Source organism: Coffea arabica, chromosome 2e (genome assembly GCF_036785885.1).
Source record: "Coffea arabica cultivar ET-39 chromosome 2e, Coffea Arabica ET-39 HiFi, whole genome shotgun sequence".
Lineage (NCBI taxonomy): Eukaryota > Viridiplantae > Streptophyta > Magnoliopsida > Gentianales > Rubiaceae > Coffea > Coffea arabica.
The window spans coordinates 25,078,809-25,106,779 of record NC_092313.1 but is presented as its reverse complement, the minus strand read 5'-3'; the positions used below and the strand labels follow the sequence as shown (position 1 = coordinate 25,106,779).

The 27,971-nt window shown below is 34.9% G+C and overlaps 4 protein-coding genes across 6 annotated transcripts; 2 read left to right on the top strand and 2 right to left on the bottom strand.

Moving 5' to 3' along the window:
- The first annotated feature begins 1,765 nt into the window (after nt 1-1,765).
- On the top strand, nt 1,766-4,930 carry LOC113732125 (uncharacterized). Of its 2 annotated transcripts, none has more exons than XM_027257760.2 (3): nt 1,766-1,990; nt 3,202-3,545; nt 4,456-4,930. In XM_027257760.2, exons 2-3 carry the CDS (start codon nt 3,242-3,244, stop codon nt 4,668-4,670), a joined length of 519 nt encoding a protein of 172 aa, XP_027113561.1. In that variant the 5' UTR covers nt 1,766-1,990; nt 3,202-3,241; the 3' UTR covers nt 4,671-4,930. The 2 variants fall into 2 exon arrangements, with proteins under 2 accessions (XP_027113561.1, XP_027113562.1); XM_027257761.2 differs by lacking the exon at nt 1,766-1,990 and adding an exon at nt 2,062-2,715.
- Nucleotides 4,931-17,624: 12,694 nt separating this feature from the next.
- LOC113732121 (uncharacterized) lies at nt 17,625-21,411 on the top strand. 2 transcript variants are annotated; one of them, XM_027257755.2, is made up of 3 exons: nt 17,625-17,921; nt 19,696-20,360; nt 20,606-21,411. In XM_027257755.2, exons 2-3 carry the CDS (start codon nt 19,753-19,755, stop codon nt 21,285-21,287), a joined length of 1,290 nt encoding a protein of 429 aa, XP_027113556.1. In that variant the 5' UTR covers nt 17,625-17,921; nt 19,696-19,752; the 3' UTR covers nt 21,288-21,411. The 2 variants fall into 2 exon arrangements, with proteins under 2 accessions (XP_027113556.1, XP_027113555.1); XM_027257754.2 differs by having other exon boundaries at nt 17,782-17,921; nt 19,713-20,360.
- Nucleotides 21,412-22,405: 994 nt separating this feature from the next.
- Nucleotides 22,406-23,758, bottom strand: LOC113732120 (aspartic proteinase CDR1-like). The gene has a single exon (XM_027257752.2). It carries the CDS (start codon nt 23,756-23,758, stop codon nt 22,406-22,408), a length of 1,353 nt encoding a protein of 450 aa, XP_027113553.2.
- Nucleotides 23,759-26,043: 2,285 nt separating this feature from the next.
- On the bottom strand, nt 26,044-27,339 carry LOC113728809 (aspartic proteinase CDR1-like). The gene has a single exon (XM_027253170.1). It carries the CDS (start codon nt 27,337-27,339, stop codon nt 26,044-26,046), a length of 1,296 nt encoding a protein of 431 aa, XP_027108971.1.
- Between the last annotated feature and the right edge of the window lie 632 nt (nt 27,340-27,971).

Genomic DNA, 27,971 nt, shown 5'->3' with positions numbered 1-27,971 from the left:
GTCATGTCAATGGCTGCTAAGACACTTGTCTAATCTAAAAGGGAGAAAAGAGTACAAGGGGATATCATGGAGTAAGAGAAGTTGAGGACATAATCGATACAGTATATTTTTCTACAAAAAGTTAGCAATTTAAACGAGCAATCTCAACCTTCGGTTAAGTTGCCTTTGCAAGACCTTCTTTCTTGTCATGCTGGTGTTTAATGCAACGAAATTGCAAACGCAATGCGCTGTAATAATCCATAATAGCCATTTTCATGGATTCCCAGCAGATGAAGATGGTGGAATTGGGAGTCGTCTTCACTTTTATTGAGTGCTCCTCCTTTCAATGAGTCAATACAGAAAAATACTTAAAAGCTAAGGCTGATTGAAGAGTAATAGTCATGGGCAGTGCATATATGCTGTGTCATCACGTATATATATATATATATATATATATATATATATATATATATATATATACTTTCATATGAGGATATTCTTGGACATTTATGGTTTGTCCTGGGTTAGGAAAACCAACTCCACCAAAAAATTTTCGACAGAAACGTCACTCGGCTCTGCTCGAAATTTCTGATGGCAATCGCATTCTCACTTGGCATGTCTGCATTTTGGAATATACAATTAGCTTGATGTATGAACATCATATCAAAAGATGCAGAAATTTGCCAAATTTCAAGTATATATAAAGCCTGCACAGATGTCCTTATTGTTCTGGGAAAGTTTCTTCGTCACTCACTGTAATGGTCAAAGTTTTCTCTTGAAGTTCAAGCGAATTACGTATTGGATTGAGTTCGATGATTATTACTATATCAAATTTGATTTTTAAACGTCCAAATAGGAGAAACATGAAATAATCCGATAGTTGTTAAACTAATTGACGAGTCAAGTCGTGATTGATGCAGAGCAATCAGTAAACTTGAAAAGTCCCTTGCATCATTTGTTATGATTGTTCATCATGCTCTCGAGCAGTCAGTCGTGCTTGTTTCATTGTAACAGTCGTTCACGACACGTATTCTCTTTTACTCGCAGAAACGAGAAGCGAAATTGTTGCGCTAACTCTTCATTCACTCACCCGCCTCAAATCATCGATAACTTTGTTTGCATAGAGATTATTTCTCAAATTTTATTTGTTTGTGTTGTCGATACATTTTTAATCATTTTTTTATCTCATATATATCACATCATTATCCCAAATAATCTACTATCCAATTACACAATGAATTGACAATTCGAGAATTATTTTTAGGTGTACAAATGCACGTTCGACTAATTTATCCAAGGTTTAACGTAGAACTAAAAGTAATACATTCAATGCTCTCCCATCCTTTCAAAAAAAAAAGAACAAAGAAACCTCCATCAATACCTGATTTGGGAATATCTTAAAATAATGAGTTTAGTTAATAAGATAGTTTCCAATGTTAATTTTTGACGCAGAAACTAATTCGAAAATATATAGGAACAATAAATATAAGTATGTGCATTTACATGTAATAAGTTTGGTATAATTTAGATATAAACACTCATTACAAGAATTCTTATATGCAAATTGAAAAACGTGAGAACTGGCTCCGTTTTGGATTAGCTGTTTTTGGAAGTGTTTTTGAAAAATTTTACTGTAACAGTGTATATTAATAAAAAAAAAATTTGAAATATTTAATATATTATATAGATAAAATATTTTTTGAGTTAATTATGTATTACTATAATATTATATTTAAAAATTTTATTTTTAAAATAACAGCAAACCCAAACGGAGCTGTCACACTCCTTTGTCCCGCCTTCCTCTCTTCCTCGTGTAACCACGTATGATAAACCGGCATTGAAGCAACCGCGTTCGAAAACAAACAAGATAAACATCGCGTGTGCAAACAGCCATGGCCCAAAGCATAACCAATTCTTTTATGGCAACAATAAATATTTGGTAAAGCTACTTCTACTACTTTTTTTCTCTCAAATTTCAATCAATCCATTTCCTACCAAGTTGCCGAATCAGGTAATATCTCCTCTCTCTCTCCTCTTTTTTCACATCCTACATGCATATATTCCTGCTATACATGAAAAATATTGATTGAATTCAAGCTGTTTGTGATTATACTAGCGTTCTGTGAGGTGGCTTGGGCTAATTGGAAACGGGTTTCTTAATTTATTGCTTCTTGTGTTTTACTTATTTATTTGGGCTTTCTTTTCTGGGATTGCATGTCCAAGATGGCTGTGTTTCTTTGGAAGGAGGATTATGTTATCTTTGTACATGTTTGCATGCGTGCTAGTAATTAATCACCTAGTCTTGCACAGTCCTGTTCTTCTCTATTTGTTGGATTTTTACTTATTTGGTAATAAAGCTGATTGCTTGGTACATGTTTATTATAATTGCCGTGGTGGTTAATTTGTGTTTCAGCAGAAGCTGAATGGTTATCCCAATTGAGTTTTGCTTTCTTCTGTGAGGTTTTGATTTTTGTATCCTTGCGAGTTTTTGTGTGTATGGGTTTGGTGGGGGGAAGAGTGTAAGGAATTGGCTTTCTTGTTTTGGACGTGTATTTTATGAGAATCAAGTCCTTTCAGAGTGATTCTTGAGTTTTTGAAGTTGTAACTTGCATGGCGATCAGGAAAGAAGTGATTCTTGGGGGAAGGAAAGAAGGGGGGTTTTGAAGTTGTTTATTGGAAAGTAAGGTTGGCAGTTTCTCTAATCGTTCATATCTGACAGGCTATCTATATTTTCTGGTAATGCTCTTTATCGGACAAAGTCATTAATTTGGATATTGTTTTATTATGTGAAAGACTCTATTCCCAATATTCTTCAAGGGCTGTACTTGATGATATCAACTAGAATTACTCATAAGTTGGAGTTAGATTTCTAGATATCATGTGAATTTAGGTTTTTATTGTGTAGATTAATATTACAATCTTGATTGTCCTAATCAATTATTGTGTAGATTAATATTACAATCTCAATTGTTGCTAATCAATGAGCCTCTGAAGCACAGGATGCATCCTCTGTTCATACAAGGATTTCAAATTCTTATATCTTCATTTTTGCCTGAACTTTTCATGGTGCATATGTGTAATTTCCTGTCAATAAAGGATCTTCCCTGAATTATTAGGATCAAATGTGTGAGGAAAATTCTTAGAGAATTATATTGCGAATTATTTTTCTTGAAGCAAAATATTCCATTGTATAAGCTGATCTGAGTGCCCTGTCTTTTGCAGTTAGTCTGTGAGTGTGCTTAACAATCCAAGGTTAATAACAATGGGAGACAATGATGATAATCGGGACAAAGGGTTATTTTCACATCTTGCTGGATATGCTGCTGGACACTATCCACGGCCACATGGGGCATACCCTTATCCTCCTCCTCCTGGTGCATATCCTCCTGCAAGTTATCCTCCTCCTGGCGGATATCCACCATCTGGGTATCCTCCGCCTGGTGGATATCCTCCTTCTGGGTATCCTTCTGCAGCTGGATACCCACCGGCACTGCCACCAGGATATCCGCCACATGGTGGATATCCGCCTGCTGGTTATCCTGGTCCCTCAGGTCACCATCACTCGGGTAAATATTTTGTGTGTTCTCAGCATTATTGTTAGTGGATGTCATTCTCTATCTAGTGTTGACATGATGCAGTTGCATGTTTGTATGCCTTTTTCTGCCTGTCCTGCTTTCCTAATTGTTTTTATTAGCCACTTTGAAATGCCTTGCTTATCTATCTAATAATATTCTTAATTGGTTACCCTGTTGCTATGTATTCCTTCGTACCTGCCATAGTATGAAATACTATGGTTAGCATAATTAAATGAACTTTCGAGACATAAATATCCATTTACTCCACAAATTGAGAATGATGTATATTTGTGTCAACTTGGTAACATTTTAAGAAGTTATTTCCTCTTGGTTTCTCTACGCACATGGCTGTTAACTTTCACGTCTCGTGAGGCTCACTTCCAAATCCTGAATCATGTGTCCGCCACGACCTACTCAGTTCTTGATGAGGAAGTTGACATTTTTCTTGCCATTATTGATACTTGGTACCAGTGTAGTAGTATTGTAGCAACCTTACTTATTGTGGCCGGTGAGACATCTTTTGGTGGAAATATCATTCTGATTGTTTGTTGCTTCACTAGGGGTTCCTTTCTCTTGTTCTTTTTCTGTTTTCCCTTTATCTGATTATTGGACTTTGATCCTGCCGGAGGGATTCTATGTTTCACTAAAGATGGAAGTTGGATAACACTGAGGACCCGATCTGAAAGAGATTTGATAGTCTACTTGTGATCATCAATTATTATTCCTCGTGTATGGGCTAGCTGTTGTGGCCCTTTCCCTATTTTCTGATTTGCAAATTATTGTTGCTGTCTAGTATGCTATCAATTTTTAACCTTGCTTTACCAAGTGACACTCCAAAGAGTGCAACTTTCTTGAATCATTTCATTGATTTCATCTGGCTGGAAACGTCCACTTTATGCAGGGCATGGACCTCCAATGGGTGCATTACTAGCTGGTGGTGCTGCAGCAGCGGCTGCTGCATATGGGGCTCACCATCTGGCACATGGTGCACACCATGTTGGTCATGGTGGGTATTATGGTCATCATCATCATCATCATGGGAAGTTTAAGCATGGGAAATTTGGAAAGCATGGATTCTATGGAAGGCACAAGCACGGCTTCTTTGGAAAGCACTAGCACAAGTTCATGGGGTTCAAGAGATGGAAGTGATTTGTGTGTCTTGGGATTTGTTTCTTCCATTCTGTGTTGCTGCTTTCTCCAGGATCACTGTGTTTTATTGGTTTGGTTGAAGCATTTTTTGAATAATTTGGAAACTAAATTCAGCGTGTATATAAATACATATAGCTAGATTTCAGCGTGCATTTTTCTCTATATAGTTTAAGATTTTGGTCACTTTGCTGTCACTTAGCTTGTTTATGCAGATTTGGTTTTTGGTACTTACGGATGTTAGTAACACTATCCTTGTGTTAGTATTTCCTATCTCCCTCATGAGAAAAATAAATAACCAGAGACTTCTTGCCTACTTGACATGTTAGATCAAGTTGCCTAAATCAGGGGTACATGGTTCCTTATTACCTGTGATTGGATGTTGGCTGCTAACTGCTGTGATTTAGAGGATCTTTACATACACTGGTTATCTGTTATTGTAGGTTCTATTCTCGTTAGGAGGACAAAAGAAAAGGCCATTATGTCCTGAGATGTATGGTTTCTGTTCCACTGAGGGTTAAATGCCCAGTATTTGATCCTTCCCTAACAGATTGGATTAAGCTTTTGATTTTCTCTGAGGATTAGCTAGATTACCTAGCATGAAAAGGCAGATTAACTTGGTTGTTTCAGGCCTCAATCTTGCTATTTTCTTCAGACAAAAAAAAAAAGAAGCTTAACAAATCAAGGGGCTAAATTTCAAAGAATACGGGCAAATGTACTAAAAATGTAAAGCTCACTTACCTTGGAAATGACCCCTCTGCTTGGTAAGTAGCAGGCCTTATCTTGTTGACTTGGAGCACATTTATTTCTTCTTCAATTTCAGGGTGGATATTAATCAGCATTAATGATTCAATATATCAGAGGTCAGGTCACTCTCTCATCTTTAAAGGCCACAGGATCTGCCGCTTTAAGGTTGGGAATTGGGATGTCTTTTAGTATCATTCTATCCGACTCTGCATGTGCTGTTGTCTCCTGATGTCAAAAAAGCTTAGGCATTGGGAGAACAAGTCCAATTGAATGGGGACGTGATCAAGTTCATGTTGTTGTTTGGCACTTTTTTTTTTTTAAAGCTACTGCTCCCAACTTTCCAGATGAAATTTCTTCCAGGAGTAGCTCATTCAATCAATCCACAAATTTAAAGCAGGAAATGACAGAACTTTCTCTTCTTATTCAGTGTCAAATGCAAGAGTATTCTCGACCCCCCTGATAGGAGAATTGTGTAATGGTCCTCATTCCTTGCCCATGTGTGCCTCCCTCATCTGCTTTTTGGCAATTTGGTGATCAGTGTCAAGATCATAAAAGGTGCCTATCCACATACACTACTAAGCCAAGGGATACTCGAGAAAAAAAGGAACTAATGAAGGAGGTAGATGATAGGCGAACTGAACTCACAAGAATGTGATGTGAAATGGTTTTTCTTTCTTCCAATCCATATCAACCAAGAAAAAATAAAAGAAAAGAATGTTTTTGTACCTTAAGGAAAAGGGTAGAAGTGATTTTATGCTTTTGGTTTTAAAATTCTGACTTTGCCTGTCTCTTCTTGGACTTATCTAACATTTTGAATTTCTAACAATTAATTGTCTCCGGGCCTGATTTTTTTGGAGTCACTCCCACTAAAAAGTCGTCGAAATTAAGGAGTTCCCCTATTTAGACCCACATTCCTTGTGGGAAGAGTCTCAGTCCATGGAGACAGACAAACATGGCAAATTTGTTGTGGGCCTTTGTGAAAGGATACAAAGATTAGATAGTTTTTCCTTTTTTTGCTTTTCTTTTCTGAAATGGCACAAAGATTAGATAGTATATTAGCATGAATTATTAATCGCCCCGTTTGGAAGGTGAGTTTTTTGAGTGTTTGTCTAAAACTTTACTGTAACTTACTGTAAAAGTTTTTTAAAAAATTTTTGAAGTGTGTTTTTTTTTTTTAATATTTTGAAGTGTATAGTTTAAAAATTTTGAAAAGTTTTTTAAGGTTACTGTAACTAAAGTTTTTTAAAAACTTGTAGCAGACAAACTTGGCAAAAAACTTGGCTTCCAAACAAGGACAGTGTATACACAATCAGCGCTGGATAAATGACAATTATACAAAATTTAATTTTAAAATTCAACTTTTGCACACATATCATAAATCTAACGGTGATAATATATACACTGTCAGTGTGTATAAGGTTTACTCATATTCAGCTTGAACTTTGTGATTGTTACAGTTCTTGGCTTATGCTTATAGTACCACTTTTGCATGCCTTTACATTGATTAGATTACTCCAACAACTGATGAATGTATTAAGCCTTAGACTGTCTCTTTCTGACATTTTCTTACAGAAGTAAGAATTTACGCAAATAAATCTAATCCCCACAAGAACTCCAAAAGCAGGCAACTTTTGGAGTCCTGCGAGGGACTTATCTACCCAAACCCCAACCCCCCAATACCGATGTCTCGGATAACCCATTTTGCATTTTGTGTCTTTTCACCTAACCAGTAGCCAATGAGAAATGCATGTATGTATGTACTGCAGAAAGGTTATGTAGCAATCATGGAGTCTTTCGTGTTTCGTGCACGATCCCACCATCGATCTTTTTTTCTCATGTTGCATGCATATGGTCATTTTTCCTTTTTGTCATCAGTTGTCATTGTGCCATTTGAGATCTTAGGTACTTGACAAGGTCACCTTTTCACACTTTTGAATGCAGATTGCCTCTGGTTTAGGCAAGAGAACAGGTGCCCACGAGAAAATGCAAATCAAGACGATTCTAAGAGGTTCCAAGAACTCAGAAAAGACTCCTCTGGACGTATAATAGGAAAGGAAATTTCTCTCAGAAATCATAACTGGGAAATTGGCAATTCGTGCAAGATTGTGTTATTATGTGATATGATGATAATTTCGCAGGAGTGAAAGCATTTTTTAAGCATGGATTGCAATTTTTTTTTCAAGAAAATTTTTACGTTTTTGGTGAACACATCTGCCGCTCGCCTTTTTACCTTACATACATCAAATCGCTGCGTTATATTTTTTCTACAAAACATAGCAATCCATAGGGGCTAAAATATTTCACAATGATGTACGGACATATCCTAGCTATGTAATGCAATATCTGCATTATTATCTCTCCTGTTGTCGATTCTTTCTTGGATTCGGCTTTGCGGTCAAAGATGATAAAATCCCGGCTGCAATCTTGGCACTGATCATCTAGATGATGTGATTTTTTTGGACCCCGAGAAGAACAAAACCATGACCAGATGCATTTTCTAAACATCTAGTAGGATCCCTGCCCAGCCGTTTTCCTTTATATTTTTTTAGTTTAACCCTCACTCCTTATGTTCGTCGTCCCACCTCAATTATCAAACGTAGGATTCAAATATTAGAACTAATACACAAGACTTTAAGAACCCTCACTCTGACCACTAAGACATGGCACTTGGGGCTTTAATTGACTTCTCAAGCCTTGGGTACAAATTTAACTAGAATCTACATTATTTATCGTTTGGACTAAAATTTTGTCAAACAATTTTGTTCACATCCATGTTAAAAGAATGGGATAATATGTACAATATTTTTTTTTTTTTTTGCACATTTGGTAAGTGAGTCTTTTAGGTGTTTGTCTAAAACTTTACTGTAGTTTACTGTAGAAATTTTTTAAAAAATTTTTGAAATGTGTAAATTTTTTAATATTTTGAGGTGTATAGTTTAAAAACTTTGAGAGGTTTTTTGAGGTTTTTGTAGCTAAAGTTTTTAAAAAACTTGTAACAGATAAACTTAGAAAAAAAACTTGCCAGCCAAACAAGGCCTCTTTCTCAAAAAATGCTTCTGGCACTGCTTAAGTACTGTATTATAAATTGATGGACGAAACTAAACTCCACTTCACTTCTGTACTCACACCTGCAAGCCTCTTCTTCATCATCTTTTCTTTGTCCATATATAACGGCATGCCAAAAATTACGGCGAAGGCATCTCCCCTTAGTTTCTTGTCCAGATGAAATTATTTGAGTTTGTGACGTAGCCTCGTTTGGATTGTGATTGTTTCTGCATCGACACATTTTTCAATTAAAATCCCGTTTGGAGGTGCGGTAGCTTATTGAAAAATATTTCTCTAATAGAATTTTAATAAAAGAGCTTATTAAATATTTAAGTACTTTTAAGTATACTGTTTGGAGATGTAGTTTAATAAATATTTATTGTGTTGGATAACGTGTGATTTGAAAATTTTTACATGCATTTATATCTTTATTTAATTTATAATATAGGATAAAATGATTAAATTTAATATTTTATTTTTTTGAATTGCAAAATCTACTTTAAAAGCACCAAATTTGAACTTTTGTTAAAAGTGTTCCAAACACCAAAAATACCACTCCTAATTTTATGAAATGATATTCACCAAACGTTTTAAAAGTACTTTTAACACCTAAAAGTATTTTTTTTATCAAAAGCACCGCAATCCGAAATGAGGCCTAACTCATATAAGTCAAATTGTTACAATATAATTTTTTACAAATATTTTTAAAAATGGCAATTCAAATGGGCATACAACAAAGAAAGCTTGTTTAGTGGCGCCCTTTGTCGAAGCTCGGTGATGGTAGTGGCTCTCTATTACTAACATTTAATATTGCTTTTACACAAAAATTGAATTAGATTCTCAGACCCACAATATCAAGGAGCATCTCAGTATGCGTAATCCGAGATATGGAAGGATAAATTTTAAAAAGAAAAAACTTAGTTAATAATTCTTGATTATTGAGTTTTATTTTCTTGAGCAAGTATTTAGAGAAATTGGGTGTTTCCTTCTTTTTTTTTCCCCTTTTTAGGATTCGTGGTCCATTAAAGATTAAAATTTGTTTTATGTACAATGAGTTAGATTTTTCCAAATTTTGGTGATCGTTGTTTAAGCATGGAAGTAGCTGACACCTCTAATTTGTGGTTATTCTTGGCAATTTTAAGATGCATTAAACCTAAATAGAAACCTTCTTGGGACTAGTTTAGAATTTAAAAAAACAGTAAAGCACAATGATATTAGAGTGAAAAAGGGATTATTTGACGTAAAAGGTTAAATTGAGTTGCCCTCCATGGAAGGATGATCTTGATTCGGAAGAGCAAAAACCATGAGAGACACACACAAAAAAAAGGCTTTGAGTTTGAGCAGCAAAGTGGCAAAGGGTGTTTGGACAATTTCTTGCAAATATTTATTTTCTTTATATCATAAACATATTTTTTAATCACATTTTTATTATACAAAAATTGCTATGGTATAATTCCAAAAAATTTTCATATAATCTGCTACAAGCATGCTAATTTTTGGAGTAGCAGAAACTTTTGCTCGAGTACAAATTAAGCTCGTCTAGATTACTACTGTTTACTGTAGTAATGTAATGTATATGATATAAAATAGGTGATTAGAAAATACATTCATAGAAAACATAAAAAAAATTTTGGAAGAATAATGACCATCCAAACAAGGCTGAAATTTTTAAAATCTGAATTGCAGGAAGACATTTGATAAAAAAAAAATACAATTAAAGAAGAAAAAAAAAAGGACCAAAGATTTGAGTCCATACATATACACATGGTGGTGAAGGGGATTAGTTGGCATCAAAGTCTGAAAATGTAAACTAGTAGTATTTGGTTAACTGCTCTTTTTGGCATATATTAATGTGTCATGTCCTGCTTGGCCGCAAAGTCGCTCTACTTGGTCCCACGCCGCCGCTAACCTGACATGCGCCTGACCTGTCTTTCTATCTGTCTGTATTGCTTAGTCGTCTCTCTACCTCTACCCCTAAGCAGAGTCTCATTTATTTATTTTGACGGCCGCCACGGGGCATGAATTATGAATTATGAAGAAGAATCAACAATCCAAGTACTACGTACAAATCTACGGTACAAATACAAATATATATATATTCTTGCAAAATAGAAAATATAAATACAATTAACTAATTTCCACATCATTTGAAGGTAAATCGAATGTCATGTATTTGTCAATTTTCTATGTGAAATATTCCAGAAAGGGCACATGAAGAATGACATATAAATGAGTACCGAGTAATTTTTTTTATACACTATCAATATATACACGATCAGACGTAGATACACACTGCATAATCTAATTATAGATTTAAAATTCACTTTTTACGTAAGTGACATACATCCACATTTGTTAGTATAAAAAATTTACTATATTGATAGTAATATAATAAGCAACAAAATAAAATTCTAAAAATTGCCCAAAACAATGAATTTCCAAACCTCAAATCTTTTTTCTTGTTTTGGTTAGTAACTGTGAAGAATACATATGTAGTGACACGAAAGATGTGCTCCATATAAAAATTTCTAAAGCTTTTTTTAAAGTTTCCAATGCATTTTGTGAGGATCATTTTTCTAACTTAATGAAGATCAAGCAGAGACGCAGAGTTTGCCCTCGTAATGAAGGTAGGAACTTGCTTTGTTAAAACTTAGTATTAAATTGCCAATTGAATTAGGTTCTAAGCATCTTCTTAAAAGATTGGTTGGTTGGCAAGCTCTAATTGTGGTAGCTTTTAATGTTACTAAAAATTTGCTAAATCCTTTTGGAAATAAAAAAAGGTAGAGGTTTTTTCAAAATGACATCAATGAAAATTTGCTAAATCCTTGGGAGGATTGCTTCTTTCTGGTCGGCTCAAATGGAGTTAGTGATGTCCTATTGTCTAAATGTCATCTACCACATTGCAAGTGGTGGTCAAAAGATACAAATCTCATAACACTATAGAAAGAAATAAGTCAAAATCCAAGTTCTTTTTTTTTTTTTTTTATGTCTCACTTGTTTTTTTCCCTTTGTTTTTATTAATTTATAGGTTATTATTACTTTACCCCCTCAACGTTTGGTGCTTCTATCAATTTTCCCCTTAACGTTATCTTTTAGTCACTTTACACTCAAGACTAACAATCAAACTTAACGGAATTTGTTAATTAAAGTGAAAAGACATATTTAACCCTTAAAATTATTATCACTTTATTCCCATAAAATATAGTCTCATTATCTATTTACCCCTAGAGTTATTTTTTAAGCAATTTATCCTACCATTAAACCAATTTAGCAAGTTAAAAAATTTTAGAAGAAAATACCCTTCTCTTTGTATAATAAAAATAATAAAAAATTTAAAGTGACTCTTCTCCTTTTTAGTATCAAGACAAAAAGTCAAAGTATTAATTTCTTTCTTCTTGGCAATTTTATTAATATTGAAAAAAATAGAAAGATGGAGAGAGGGAGGGGGAGAGGGAGAGAGAGAGCTCAATTCTTTTTTTAAAAATTTCAAATAAAAAAGAATTAAATACTTTTATTATTTTAAAATTATTTCACTTTTTTGTTTACCACCAAATTTCAATCCTAATCTCGACAACCTTAAAGTAATACGATAATGTTAGACTTTTCTTTATTTTCTTTTTTTGTAAAATCTAATTTTTTGTCTCCTTCTTTCCTATCTCTTTTTCTTTTCCTAGTATTAACAAATGTGAAAAATAGAAATTTGAGAAAACCCTTTTATTTTTATGTTTTTCGATCTCTTAAAGTGAAAAAAAGGAAGAAAAATCATTCCAACTTTTTTATTTTTAATTATATATAAAAAAGGGTAAATATATTTAAAAAATTTTTACCATACTAGTTAGATTAACGATGAGATAAAATGTCTAGAAAATAATATTAGGAACTAAAGTGATTATATCACTATAATCTAAACGAATAAAGTGGTAATAACAACGTAGTAATGCTATAAAATAAAAGGGTATTATTGTCCAAAATTTCTTAACATGTTGAGTTAAATTACTTATGGGGATAAAGTGATTAAAAGATAATGTTATAGGTAAACTGATAATAGTGATATAGTTTAAGGGGTAAAGTAATAATAACCCTTAATTTCTTTGTTTTAGTTTGTTGTCATGACGTTTAATTGTCTTTATTTTATTTACTAAACATGTTTGCATATGCCACATTCAATCCAATCAACGGCTTGAAAATTTTAGAAAAGAAGAGGGTTTGACCTATATCTTCTTCACCCGTAGGAATATTATTAAGAAATAGATTAATGCTATTTGTGCATCTGTTATATTCCTTGGTTGTATGGTTGACGGAGGAGATGTTGAAAACGATGTTGCCACTTGCTGTCTCCCAAGTGTTTTGCGAACAAACGGACGAGGGGCAGGAGCGATCATCAGATGGACCGCTCTTGAGCTGTTAATGGCCAAGATTTGGCTCCAAAAAAATATACGGTTCATATCACTTCTTGTATTTCGTTTTTAATAATGTGTGTGAGACCCACAAAAATTTGCTCTAAAATTACACGTTGTGCAAACAAAATTACGCCGTGTGAAAATGAAATTACGCGATGTGCAAAATGCGTAAAACAGCTAGGAACGGTTGCACCTATCCGGAGCGGACACTAGGATGGAAGCCAAAAAAGGGGAAAAATTTTTTTCCTTTCTTGAGGCTGCCATCTGCCAAGTTGGTCTCCATTTCAAGATAATCAATTTTGACCAAATAATTTGTTTTGGATTATCAATTTCTTCTTGACCTTCCGTAAAGACTTTTTTGGATAACTGACATACTACTTACGTCATTACACAATCACTTGAATAAGTTAAAAATATGTATGAAACCATATAAAGGACATTATGTGGAAATAACTATTTGATTTAGTAAAGCTAGAGCCAACCAACTAATATCAAGTAAAACGTGATCTCAAACTATATTTCTGATGTTATTGAAGCCATAAACTTCTAATTTTTTTTCTCCATTTTTTATGCTTAACGAAAGAGGGACGAGATCTAAGAAACGGAAAAGAAGAAGGAGGACTTGAATCCAGAACTTCTAATTCTTAATATCTCAATCATTTATTTTCTTTTCTCCCATGTCATTGTGCATAATTTTTGGTGTGGCTTCTTTATGAACATTTCAATTCATTGTTCTCTATGGTTTCCTCTCTTCTTTTTTTTCCTCTTTCTGAAGCTCATGAACTGTCCAACTTAAATCTCTCCATTTCATGATTGTTGTTTAATCACTAGAGCTAAGAGATGGGTCATTATCATTACCAACATGTGCACTCACTCAAGTCATCAACCTGGTATCCTCTTTCTCATCGAAGTTTAGTTGTTAAATGTATATATGTTTCAGATGAACTGTCCAATGATTATGGAACAAGAACAAAGCCAATCATATGCATCATTTTACTGATGATTTCCATCAGTTGTTAGAGATCTGGTCAACTTTTAAAACTCTCCAGTTGCTTTGATTGGCCATGCTTATCGCAAGATCAGATGAAACAGCATACACCAAGAAGCTGTGTTAATTGGAATTAAAAATCGTTTAATCATCAATCCTCATTAGCATTCACATGTACACCAGTTTAAAAAGCACATAAAGACGTCACTCACAGTGAATCAACATTATTTGATTCAATGATTCAAGTCACATTATTGTTCTCCACAAAACCCACACTTTCTGACTTTTCCTTCTTGTATTTTTTCTACCCTAAGGCAAGAAAGTTGCACGCTTTTCTTTATGCTCTTTCTTGAATTCAAAGTCTCTGCCCTCAACTATATTGACAAAACTCGACTTTGTGTGGAATATATCATTGAGCAAAGCTTCACAAATTCAAACAAAAATCAACAGATTGATATTCAAACATTGTACTAGTACGGCAATTTCATTGGAGAATCAAATGCGCGCAATTGATTTCAAGATTCTCTTATGACCAAGCAAGGCAATTATGACACCAGATAGGTATTCTATTGACGGCCAGAAATATACCCAGAAGGTTTTGATGACATCTTTTGTTAAAGTGTGTATACTTCTCCAAATTCTGAAGAAAAATACACTTAGAGACAACAATGGTATCTTTATGGCTTATTTTGATAATACTGAAGTCTGAAATCTAAATTTTAAAGTCTGAAAATTAAGTGTTGAAAATATTAAGTTGCTGAATTGATTAAGTTATATCTATTCGATAACTAATTGAATTATAGAGCTGAATTGAAATATTACAGAAATATTATTTTTTTATCTGTAAAAAAAATTGCCTTTATTTGTGTATTTAGAGAGAAAGAAAAGTGTGTATATGTGTGTTTGAGAGAGATAAAAAATAATGAAACAATTTAAAAGTGGTGTTTAAATGTGCATATTCTGCGGGAGAATGTATATTTGCATGCGTGTGTGTGTGTGTATGTAAAAAGAAAGAGAACAACTGTGTATTTTATGCGAGAATATGTATGAGAATTATAGTATACGTAGTCAACTCAAAAAAATACAATGAAAAATTTTCACTTAAAAATTTGTACACGAACTAAGCAGTGTTTAATACACTAAGTGTAAGGCATTTACGTTATCAAACATGCTAAAATTAAGAAGTTCAGAATGAATTAATTTTCAACATTAAGTAGAGCTATCAAGCAAGCCCTTAGTATCACAAACAAAAAAATAAAAGACATAAATGATGCATAAGTGAACAATGTATTTAGTATAACAAACCTAGGGAAGCATGACAACTTAAGATTCGGTTAAGTGAGTGATGAATAATTTATTAGAATTTGGTAATTCCTAATTACGCATAAGTAATTCGGTATAATTTGGACATATATATATATCCAAAACCCGAAACCTGATGTAAGATAACAAAATTCCGAGTATTAAGTAATCGATTTATCCAATAATAAGCATAAATTGGTTAGATATCCCTGCAAAATAATTACTCTACAACCAAACATATGAAAATATTCTTCAACCTTTTGAAATCGTGGAAGGTCAAATGAAAAAAAAGATACCAATCTAGATGCTGGTATATCTATAGTTACCTGTTTTCCCCTATTTATAGCCACAAAAATAAAATAAAATAAAATAAGACACTCAAAGTCATATCGTTTTTCAAGTGATTAGGATTCCAGTCCATGAAAGCCGACAAACGTTTTCCACGTATATTAGGTTTACATCAATAATTTTGTAGGCATAAATGGGATTTGAATACTAAAAAAAAAAGAGCGATATATATTTGTCTAACACATAATTCTTTGTTTATCTGACATATATAATTCTCTTTTTTTTTTGGTTAAAAGTTATCGTTTCAAAATCTGAGTAGAGTTTAGGGGGAAAAATGGATCACAGGTTTGGTAAATACACTCTAAAAGTTAGGTAAATAAGGAATTTGGCACAGACAAAATTTGGAAGAATGCTGGACTTGTAGCCATCCCCACAGATTGAGGCGTTGACATTGCAATAAATAGCATTACAAAAAAAAATAAATAGCTATATATTACTAAAAATTGTTCGAATTATTTTTCCCATTTATTAATATAATTTTATGGATAAATTATATGTAATCCCCTTTGATTTTGCATAATGCTAGATAACTCTTGCCATATGACCTTTCTCTGTTTTGCGCGTGATGAAATTATAATATCTACTTAATCCCCTTATAATTTTATATAAATATCCACTATATCCTTCTAATTTTTATATTTATCCACGTAATCCCCTTGTGATTTTATATAAAGTGATTAACTCGTTGTTCGATTTAGTATTTAAGTAAGGACGCTACTGGTGTTTCAACTAACGACAATACATAAGCTATTTTTCGCCAGATTTTCATTTTACATAAAATCATAGCACGGTGAAGTGAATGTTTTAAAACATTAAGAGGGTCCTTTGATAATAAATGAAATTACAAGATGGTTATATGTAATTTATCCAAATTTTATTTGTAAATTGTAATAAAATAAATAATGCAGTTACGTTGATCAGTTGATGAAGTCAGCCTCATCCTTCCAACCCCAATAAGCGGGTCTACAAAACGATTCTCATTTCTCCCATTGAGTCATTGCGAGCAAAGCGTTGGTTACAGCTGTATCCAATTTTCCCCATCGCTGTCCCACATTAACTCATTTATATATATTATCCCCTATTACTTTTCTCCACACACATCAATTTATTATCCCATCATATCATATCATAATTAAAAAGAATGTTTGTAATTAACAACTAATTCACTTATTCTCATATTCCTCTTCCAATTTTTTTTTCTTTTTTTTTTTTAAAGGAGATTCTTGCTTGTTATCATCCTAAGATGGACAATATTACTATTTGGTACACATAACCATTTGACAAATCCTAAGTGTGCCTAGCATCACAATGTATGGAGTATATAAAGTCTACAATCCAAGTTAAGTTACTTTTTTTTTGTTACTTCCTTTTGTACTCTACTAATAAAGTAGTATAGTCCGAATTAATTGAAAAAAAAAACACAAATCATGCAAATTTTTAGTTATTTGCATAGTCCTAACACATTATTTACAAGTTCGCAATATTCTAATTTCTTCAACTGTGATATTATTCACAACTCCACAATATTTAGACCCCTTATTGATTAACGTGGAAAAAAATAGTAATAAGAACACCCAAGAATATACTATACCTTTACCTCTAATTTTGTGGTACCCTTTTAAGTGGGGGGGGGGGGGGGGGAATTGCATTCTTTTGATTGGTTCATGATTGATATTCTTTCCTATCAGTTGGAGAAAGTGGATTATTGTGAGGTAAAAGTAAATTAGTCCAAAAACATTACTTGGCCATTATAGAAATAAAATAATTTTAAAAAGCACCTACTAGTATTCTTGGGAGCTTTATAGATTTAAAAATATATGAAAATAGCATTTTCATATTCCGATTATTAAAAAATCAATAATACTCCTTTACTTTCTCCGCCTGTGGCGTTTTAAACAATGGCTCTCCATTTTCTCTCCAAAACCTTTGTTAGGAAACACTTAAAATACACACATTTACAGTGTACGTCACTGTGTGTATATGTGCAGGAGAACAGTGAAAAAGAAAGCAACATTTGTCAAGAGCTACAGCTAATCTCCACAGTATATATACGTACGTAGTTTATATAAGTATATCTTTCCTCGTGATCTGTGCATTGTCTACGTGATATGCTTGGAGGAGGCTGTAGTTTTTGGTGGCAGCTATTGCTATTAAAGGACCCTTTTGATCATTTATTCATATTGTAATTGGATCTTGAGAGCGACCCTTTTGGATATACAGTCCGTTTTGGTGATATAAGTGTCAAAGTTTCAATCTTTTTGGTTATTTTCTTGGAAAATTGAATGACAAAGTTATGAGGATTTTCTCAGCTTTCTGGGCTATTTTCAGTGGACTTAGCTTCAAAAGTGGCTTTGGTTTTGCTTTGGAGATAGATAAAGCATCATAGCAAAGGTTCGTTTCATATTTCTTTTGTTCTTTCCTCAAATTTTGCATTTTTAAGTGGCTTTGACTTGTCTTTTATGGATGATTTTGTGTATTGACTAGTATGGTTGATTAATGGCTTAAGTTCATTGTTGACAACTGATGTTGTCAGTTGGTACATTTGTATGGGTTTCTGATTTTTAGGTAAATTAAAGCTAAAGGCTATGCACTTCTTAAGTTCATTTATTTGGAATGTGAAAGAGATAAAGGGAAATTAAGTAATTAGGCAGTTCTGGGATTAATTAATTGTGAACAAAGTCACACAAACGGGAAATAAAGGTGATATCAATCTGATAGGAATCGCTTTAGTTGAGGAATTTTCAGGAGTTCTTCTATTGACTGGATCAGAATTCTGACCAATTTTTCACCTGATGTATACTTTATGAACAAATCCTATATCTGGCAATTTAATGGTGAAGAAATTTAGGCTACTGCTTGACTTTCTAGGCTACTAATTTTGAGCTGAAAATCAGCATTTTTTGGGTTTAACCTTCATCCCTTTTTGTTTGATTTAGTATTGAGTGCTTATATCCAAGATCATGATTGAGTTTAAGATACCATATATCTTGCTTAGAGTAAATTTTCCTTATTCTTCCAGTAGAATGAAATAGTTTCGTGAGATGGGAGAGAATTTCTTCACGGGAAAGGATTTTTCCATTCTTTTACAGTAGATCGGGTGCTGGAAAGTTCTAAGTTTTGAAAAGCTGGTTAACTCTGCTTTTTGCTCCTGATGATGTTTCTGTTGATCTGGATTTTTGGTCATTATTTGCTATGCTCATGATCAGACAGAAGCTGCAAATATTAGAACCTTATTTTCCTTTATGTCAGGCAACCCAAAAGCCTCAGCTACAGTGGCCATTGATATTGTTAATAGTCCTTGATCAATGTTGAGATACCACAATTTATTTTCTGTCCCTTAATTTCACATTGTTAAGTTGGTTATGGTTGGGAGACATGGTCATACTCAATTGAGAAGGGTATGAAATTGGAATTCAGTAGACCGTTGATCTATGTTACTTAATGGAATAAAGGCATATCCTATACAAAATAAATACAGTTTGGTTTGAGGCCTCTACTGACACTAAGTATTAGCGATTACTTTACTTTCCCCCCTTTCTCTCTCTATCTCTAAATCATATCATTGTTCCTTGTTTCAAACAAAATGAGGATTACTGAATTGGTCTTTCTCTAGTCTACTCATTCTTTTTTTCTTGTTAGCTGATTACTTTGCTTAATGTATCATAAATGTGCGGTAAGTCCTTTGTCTAACCATGTGCCTTGTGGTTAGTACTCAAAAGTACCAAAAGTATTTTTGACATACTGTGAATCCATGCACACACAAAATCCTTCACAGTTTAGGATACGTGTTCATTCATGTCTATTATTTACTATATGTTAATATGGTGTCTAGGTCTATATTAGACCTACTGAAAAAAATAACATTTAATTTATAATTTCCCATCATATGTGAAGCTTGCATCTTCTCATTCTATGGCAGAATTCCTCTTTGATCCAGTTACTTATTAATTTTTGGAATTTAATCTGGAATTCAATTTATAATTGGCACAAACTGCAGCAGATCCTTTCCGCTCATGGTGCGCAAGAGCATTATAGCGTTCACAACTAATACTCTAAAACATGAGGTTTATTGCAAAGAAGCGAAATACATAGTAATCTATGTTGATTTAGCTACTTTATGCCCTTCAATCTACTTATCATTAGCTGATACTTCTTGTCATAACAGGTTTTTTTCTGCTACAGTGCTACAGAATTGTCCAATGGAGAAGGACTTGTGACAAAAATGGATCCTCAAGCTTTCATAAGGTTGTCAATAGGTTCACTGGGTTTGCGACTTCCTGGGACAGAACTGAATTCTTCTAAGTCTGGAATTAATGCTATCTCTTCTCCATGTGTGTGTGAGATTCGCTTACGTGGTTTTCCTGTGCAGACCTCCTCTATTCCCTTTCTATCCTCTCCTGAAGTTACCCCAGATGCTCAGAGTGTTGCCTCCAGCTTTTACCTAGAAGAATCTGATCTCAAAGCATTGCTGGCCCCAGGCTGTTTCTACGCATCTCATGCATGTCTGGAAATAGTAGTTTTTAGAGGGCGCAAAGGTACACATTGTGGTGTTGGTATTAAAAGGCAACAGATTGGAACTTTTAAGTTGGAAGTTGGTCCTGAATGGGGAGAAGGAAAACCGATTATACTTTTCAATGGGTGGATAGGTATTGGCAAGAGCAAGCAGGGTAGTGCAAAACCTGGAGCAGAGCTTCATTTAAGAGTGAAGCTAGATCCTGATCCAAGATATATGTTTCAGTTTGAAGATGAGACCAGATCAAGTCCCCAGATAGTTCAGCTTCAGGGTACATTTAAGCAGCCTATTTTCAGTTGCAAGTTTAATCAAGACAGGTAATATCGATTTTCTAACATTTTCAGGTTTCTGTCAAATCTTTTATGGTGGATTATTCTGTTTAGAATTGACAATTGATTCCATGTCAATAAGGCTGACTTTCTTGTCATCTATGTTTGAACTCTTAACTCTTCAGTTGCTTGACTTCAGTGGTTCTGACATCATTTTACAAGTTGACAATGCAGACAACAGCAATTTTAGTTCTCCCATTTTTTGATGTGTGAAAATTGTTATGAATTTACAGGGTAACCCAGTTAGATCCGCTGAGCAACTTCTGGTCACATTCAGTTGACAGTTCTGATCAGGATGTAGAAAGAAGAGAGAGGAAGGGATGGAAGGTGAAAATTCACGATCTCTCTGGCTCAGTTGTTGCAGCAGCCTTCATAACTACTCCATTTGTGCCTTCATCAGGCTGTGACTGGGTAGCAAAATCCAACCCAGGAGCTTGGTTGATTGTTCGGCCTGATGCTTGCAGGCCTGAGAGCTGGCAGCCATGGGGAAAGCTTGAAGCATGGCGTGAACGTGGCATCAGAGACTCCATCTGCTGTCGCTTCCACCTTTTATCTGAAGGACAGGAGGGTGGGGAGATCCTCATGTCAGAGATATTGATTAATGCTGAAAAGGGTGGCGAGTTCTTCATAGATACAGATAGACAGGTGAAAGCTGCAGCAACTCCAGTTCCAAGTCCACAAAGCAGTGGTGATTTTGCTGCACTAAGTCCTGTCCATGGTGGGTTTGTTATGAGCTCTAGGGTACAAGGAGAAGGGAAACGTTGCAAGCCCCTGGTGCAACTAGCCATGCGATATGTGACTTGTGTGGAGGATGCAGCCATTTTTATGGCTCTTGCCGCTGCTGTTGATCTCAGCATTGAGGCTTGCAGGCCTTTCCGAAGAAAGGTAAGAAGAGGTAATCGCCATTCTTGGTGATATGTGTTTTTGATGCTCATTTACGTTTCATGAACTAATGGATCATCCTTGTATTACTTCTGAATTATGTAACAATTTGACATGGTGTACATAATCAATCTAGTTTCATTTACATTTTCAAGTACTTGCAATCCAGCGTGGATAGGTTTGGCTAAATCCAATCTCAAGCTGAACTAGAAAGCTGTCCTGGGCATGCCGAAGTTTTGTGCCATCATCTAAATTGTAATCAAGATTGTAATGGACAACTCACAATCTTAATTGCTAGCATATTTTCCTTACCAAATTCATAGTGTCTAGTAGTCCATTATCTTGTTGAAGTCTATAGTTGTCAGCGAAGGTACTTGAACACTAATTGCTAGTAGTATAAAACTCATAATTTTGTCTTTTACTCAATGAATATTTACTTACTCCATTGTGGGGAAATTGTTTCAACAAAATTAAATTCCATTAAGAGGAAGAAGAAACTAAAATATCATGTGGAGCAGAGTATTAAAAAGAGAATGCTACAAAAGAATATGGTTGGATAGCAGTTGTTCAAATCTTAGTCGAAAATGCATCGTTTTAACCATAGTAAAGTGCATGACCCTCCTGTTTGTGAAATTCAGCTGCTATATGATTTCATCAACTCTTGTGTCATGATTAATTAACAAAAGCATAAGAACAATTCCAATTTGATTATATTGTAGAATTTGATATTTGCATCAGTCAAGGCAAAGATATGACACCACACCAGGTTTGATGTTCTATTTGCTTCAAAAGGTTCTACCTGTCTCCGCTTTTGTGCGGTTTATATTTTAGTGTACTCGGTTTCTTGTTAATTTAGATTATACGTTTTCAATTCATACCAAGTCTGTCCTTGGAGAACAATCTGAACTAGTTCAGGAAGGAACTTGTACTAGAGTATGAGAGAGAAGAAAAGTAGAAGGAAAATCGTCCTCTCATGCTAACATAGAACATTTAATTCAAAAGGGTTTGATTGTCGTTGAAAAATTGGACAAGTGAAACAGATTTCGAGATTCCTCTAATGTTTTAGGACATGACCCGTGACTGGTGCTTATTCATACTTTCCTTCAGATCAAACCCAAGCATATTGTACCTAAATTTCTGTATATTGCGACTCATTTGGTGCAATCAGCTGGCTTAAAGGAGATAATTTTGTTTCCCAAGTCATATTGTACCCAAGAGTTAGCCTGTGCTATATTTCCAAGTATGCCAATGTCATTTGGGGCAAATCCTAGGCACACTGGAGAAGATGAGGCCCTATCAAAGATGTTTTCTGGGTTCAACTTCAAATCTGCACCTGTAAAATGTAACGTGACATTGGGAATATTACTGTGAAGCAGAGATGAGTAACACAATGTAAAGTCATGTTCTTGGTCGACCACTATATTCTGTGACCCAATTTCACGTTGTATGGCAGCTTTAAAATCACTGTAGAGTTCTTGTGGAAGAAAAGTATAAGGTGTCCCAGAGTCTATGAAAATGTTGCCTGATGTTGAAGAGGGTGTATCATAATGATACTCCAATCTTGTATCTGCAACACTAATGGCTTCTAGTCTCAGGCTGTATGTGAAATCAAAATGTAGCGGCGTTGAGACCACCCCTTCTCTTCCCAAGAGTTCAGGATTGTTACCGAATCCGATTTTTCCAGGCTTGGAGACATCATTGGATGGACCAAAACAATAGGAAAATTTCCCATTTAGTGAGGAATTTAATTGTGAGATCAGTGATTGGTGCTGGAATCCTAGGCCAACAATGCCAGATCCCTCCTTAGGAAAGTCACCACCTTGTCCACATCCGAAAATAAAGTCAGGGAAAGACACCCTATCCCCAGCAGATCCTTCCAAAGTTATAGTTTCTCTTGCAAGTTCGCCATAAACGTTAGAATCATCTCCATAAAGTACAAAGAAAGCACAAGCTGAACTGTCCTGCGTGCACATGGAACTTGAAAATTGGTCACATGTTCTTGAATGACAAGAAACAGACTCATATGTGGAAGAATTTTGTGGATCAAAACGAGGGAACTTTTCCTGGGAACATTGAGTACAAGGTAGGCATTGGGTCCATGTAGAAGCATCAGCAGTGTTAACAACTGCCTGTGTTTCAAATGGTGGCGTCCCATAAGATATCTTCATCAGATATTCACCACCACTAACGATTACACTTGCTGATGCGAACTGATTCGCACGGTCTAATGAACGACGAAAAGTGTTCTTTAGGCGTTGAGAAGGGGTTAAGAGGGGATCATAGAAGGGTGATTTTGGTGCATCTCGGTGGATGAGATCGGCGGTAAAGCCACCATAATTGTTGGCTTGGACAAAAACGGATGTAGAACAACATACAAGAAGCGTTGTTACTACTACTAACACAGTCGAGATAATGTGGGGGAATCTCATGTTGAACCTACTAGGTGTGATTTTTCTTAAAGAAGAAGCTTTATACTCAGAGAAGCTAAGAGAACATCTGGACATTTTATATTAGTGATTACATACTTTTAACTAGTTTAGCTTTTGTTGCAAAGAGCGTGCATTGTCCTAACAAAATGTATCCTGTCTTGGCATGAGTTCACCAATCTTCCAAAAACAGACAAATTGAGCTACTATCCTGTCTTGGCATGCGTTTTGGAACTAAAATTATCCTTCAGTTGTCCATTGCACGACTGGGAACCCAATCGCCTAGACCACAATTTTTTGTTCATTCTTGGATCTGCACTGTGTAGTTAATTCGCCCTTTACAAATGTCGAAGTACTCTGCCAATCAAGAACAGATCAGTTTTTTCTGTGCCTGGCTTGGCAGCTCCATGCTCAACGTGTTTAGGAAGAGAGTGGCAGGGAACATAGAGGTTATTCTATTTGTTTCATCAACTTCTCGTAGCCTGGACTAGTCTTGGGAACAATTTAGCCCAAGGTGCAAGAAATATTATATCCACAAGCGGAATTGCAAGGACTTCTCGTGTATCAATTCAAAATATTCTAGCAGAAAAGTGTTGAGCCCAAGTGGCTAGTAGCAGACAAACTTAGAATCATATGAATGGTCTCTATCTAATCTATGTTCTGGCATTTGTAAAAGACGATATAATCAGGAAAGGATGAAGAACATTGCAGATAAAAGTGCATAAGATATATGCACAAGAATCGGGTAACTTTTTTTTTTTTTTTTGTCGCAACGATAACATTTGTATAATTTACTCTAACCTAGTCTAAGGAGAAGCCGACTCTAGCCTAGTCTAAAAGATCAGATACTTCATTATACGAAAAAGCGCATCCTCATTAAACATAGAGATGTTCTTAAATGTCTGCCAAGTCAAGTTGCTACATGAACCAAAAGACAATTTGAAAATTTATTATGTTTTCCAGATCTATTCAAAATGCTTCAGATATATTGTATCTGTTGTTAAATTACGTATCCGTTATTTATAGTGCATGCTTGATCTACCATTAGGACAATGATGTAAACTTAAATTAGTGTGTGAATACACACATTTACATTAATTGCACCCTTAAATTGTGACATTTTCTTGAATTAACTATTTTTCTAAAAAAATTAACACTTGATGTCCCTCTTAAATTATTGCCATGTAGCAGTGTGTGAAAGTTTCAGTTTCTCTCTTCCATTCATGTCCCAGTTGGTCTCAAATATGGATTAATCCTAAGAAATAATACTTACCTTTTAATTGTATTTTTAATTCTTTTCTTTTTTACACTTATTGGTAGTATAGCTGACATTGTAACTTCATAAACATACTAAAACTCTTTCAGTCTTTTCTTAATCTGTACCACTTGGGATTTTAAAGATTGCAAAATGAATCTACACATTGGGGATGAAGATACCTAAAACATAGAGTAGATAGGGGAAAGAAATAATTCATTTTGCGTCCCTTAACTGTACCTCAATTCTAAATTTGGTCCGTAAATTATAAATTGGGACACTTTGGTCCCCATACTATAAAAATCGTCCCACTTGAAAGACCATTACTAATGGAATACCCAAAACTAATATAATACTCGTCAAGTAAGCAGCAAAAAACATTAAAGAATAAGCCAAAAAAATCATGAAATTAGAACAAAGAAAAGATTTTAGAGACCAAATTGAGAATTGAGGTATAATTCAAGGATCGTTGTTAGTTTATAGTAGTGTTATTGAGTTCTAGTTTCCACCATGTTATGGTACGTACTTTTACTAATTGGAGGCTAATAAAAGCAATTGTTAATGTAGTTCTCGAGATTAGTTTAGTTAATTACACACTTTTTTTTTTGGGGGTCCTATGGAGGGCCCTGTCTATTGCGGGCAACAAATCTTGATTGGCCTCTAGAAGACCATGTTCATGTTGATGTTCTTCTTCTTCGCTAGGCAGTCTGCACAGCTATTTCCTCCTCTTCATGAGGTATCTTACAACTCCAATCCTTGCATAGCAGCCACCTGACCGGGACAATCAGATTATGGTATGAGGAGGACTGCCATGTACATTGTCTTGAACAAGGGAGACACTGGTCTGTGATTATTATACAGCTGCTTTTGTCTAGCAAACAACTGCCAACCATGAGTAAGCTAAGCATAACAGCTCATCGAAAAACAATATAATGAAAAGCACAGTTTAGATCTCTTCATTCTACCTCATTCATCATGCCTAAAAGTGGACATGTTTTTTGTTTAAAATATAATTATATCAGCACCACATCAAGATAGAAATTGTTCATTACTTCTAGTTAAATAAACAAGTTTGATACAACCATCTCTATATTAACTACTGAAAACATCATTGACTAGCGCAATCAGCACGTTGAAATGAAAGAATTTTGTTTTTCAAGTCGTATTCCACCCAAAAGTTGGCCTGTGCCAAGTTGCCAAACAAGGCAATACTGTCGCTGGGGAAAAATCCCAGGCAGACTGAAGTAGGTGAGGTTCTCTGAAAGATGTTTTCTGGATTCAACTCCAAATCTGCACCTGCAAAGTGCATGGTAATATTGGGGATAACACTATCAACTAAAGAAGAATAACACAATTTGAAGTCATTGTTTGGGTCATCCACTCTATTTTGCGACCCTATGTAATCTTGGATAGCGGATTCAAATGCATAATAGAGTTGTGTTGGAAGAAGCGTGTATGTTGTTCCCGAGTCTATGATGAATTCCCCGGACGAAAGCGCACCTTCACTATCCTCCATTCTTGTATTTGCAACGCTAATACCTTGTAGTTTCAGAGAATAAGCAAAACCAAAATACAGTGGCGTTGAAACCCTGCTTCCTTGCAAAAATATTGGATTGCTACCAAACCTTATTTTTCCGGGGTTTGAGACCTCATTTGGTGGACCAAAACAATAGGAGAATTTGCCATCAAATGGAGAACTAAGCTGTGAAATTAGTGATTGCTGCTCAAATCCAAGTCCAACAAGTCCAGATCCCATTCCCTCGTCAGTAAAGTCACCATCCGAGTGATGAGCGCATCCAAAAGTAAAATTAGAGAAAGACAGCCTCTCCCCCATGGAACCTTCCAAAGTTATAGTTTCAGTTGCAACATCTCCCCTAGAGGAAGAAAGATCCGCGTAGATTACTTCGTATTCACAGGTGGTAGCATCAGCCTGATTGCAAAAGGAATACGAAAAATCGCGACATGTTTTGGATGTACAAGGTACTAGCTCAAATGTGGATGAATTTTTGGGATTGAAGAGGGAAGAGATTGACTTGTGACAAGTCTTACAAGGTAGGCACATCGTCCAGGTAACATCGCTGCCTGTGTCGACAATTGCTAGTGTCTCAACCGGTGGTGTCCCGTAGGATATTTTCATGAGATATTCACCACCATTTGGTACTACACTTGTGGATGCAAATTGGTTCGCACGATTCAATGAAGGTTGAAATGCATTCTTTACAGGTTGTGATGTTGTTAAGAGGGGATTGTAGAAGGGCGATTTCGATGAATCCCGACGGATGAGATCGGCTGTAAAGCCACCGTTGTTTGTTTGGACAGGAAGCAATATCGTAGAACAAAATACAAGAAACACAACTGTTCTTGTTGCCAAAGGAGTGCAAAGAACGTTGGGATTGAGCCTCATAATGGAACAACGGACTTTAATTAATTACTTCTCACTTCTCTTATCTGGAAACGTTTTTAACTGTGAAGAATCAAGATTGGCCTGCATTAAGAGAATCGAAGAAAGTGAATATCAATTTTATATGCAATAAACACCTGATGACACAGAGATGAAGTAGTAGTTGCATCCTTTTGTTAGTGTGGAATGTTTTGGCAAAAAGAGGGTGCACATCCTGTTAACAAAGTTACATAATAATAGCTTAAAATTGTGTCTCTTGGCGTGAGTTCACCAACCTTCCCAAAATAAAGAAAATTAACTACTACTTGCTTAGGCCCTTAGCCCCATTATTATTTTGGTTATTTTAGAGTAAAAATTATCCACTTTCTGTCCACAATGTAATTAGGTTTATATCCAACCACGCAAGCTATGGTACGCACAATTCACTTTTCAAAGTTTGCAAAAATATTACTAGGAATGAGGTTTAATTAGTGTAGAAGAAAATATTTGTGTGTTTCCTCCATTTTTATATAACCTGATGCCAAGTTTGTTGTCTACCAAAATAGAAAGAAGGCCTAAAATAAACACACATAAGAACTAGTAAGCAACGATTATCTATCTACCTATTATATAAGAAGACATGGCAGTTTACTGTA

Excerpts from the sequence above, each read along its gene's own strand:
- LOC113732125 (XM_027257760.2), top strand. The coding sequence starts at position 3,242 with ATGGGAGACAATGATGATAATCGGGACAAAGGGTTATTTTCACATCTT. Across the intron at positions 3,546-4,455 it reads CTCAGGTCACCATCACTCGG|GGCATGGACCTCCAATGGGT; the intron begins GTAAATATTTTG and ends CACTTTATGCAG.
- LOC113732121 (XM_027257755.2), top strand. The coding sequence starts at position 19,753 with ATGGATCCTCAAGCTTTCATAAGGTTGTCAATAGGTTCACTGGGTTTG. Across the intron at positions 20,361-20,605 it reads TGCAAGTTTAATCAAGACAG|GGTAACCCAGTTAGATCCGC; the intron begins GTAATATCGATT and ends ATGAATTTACAG.
- LOC113732120 (XM_027257752.2), bottom strand. The coding sequence starts at position 23,758 with ATGTCCAGATGTTCTCTTAGCTTCTCTGAGTATAAAGCTTCTTCTTTA.
- LOC113728809 (XM_027253170.1), bottom strand. The coding sequence starts at position 27,339 with ATGAGGCTCAATCCCAACGTTCTTTGCACTCCTTTGGCAACAAGAACA.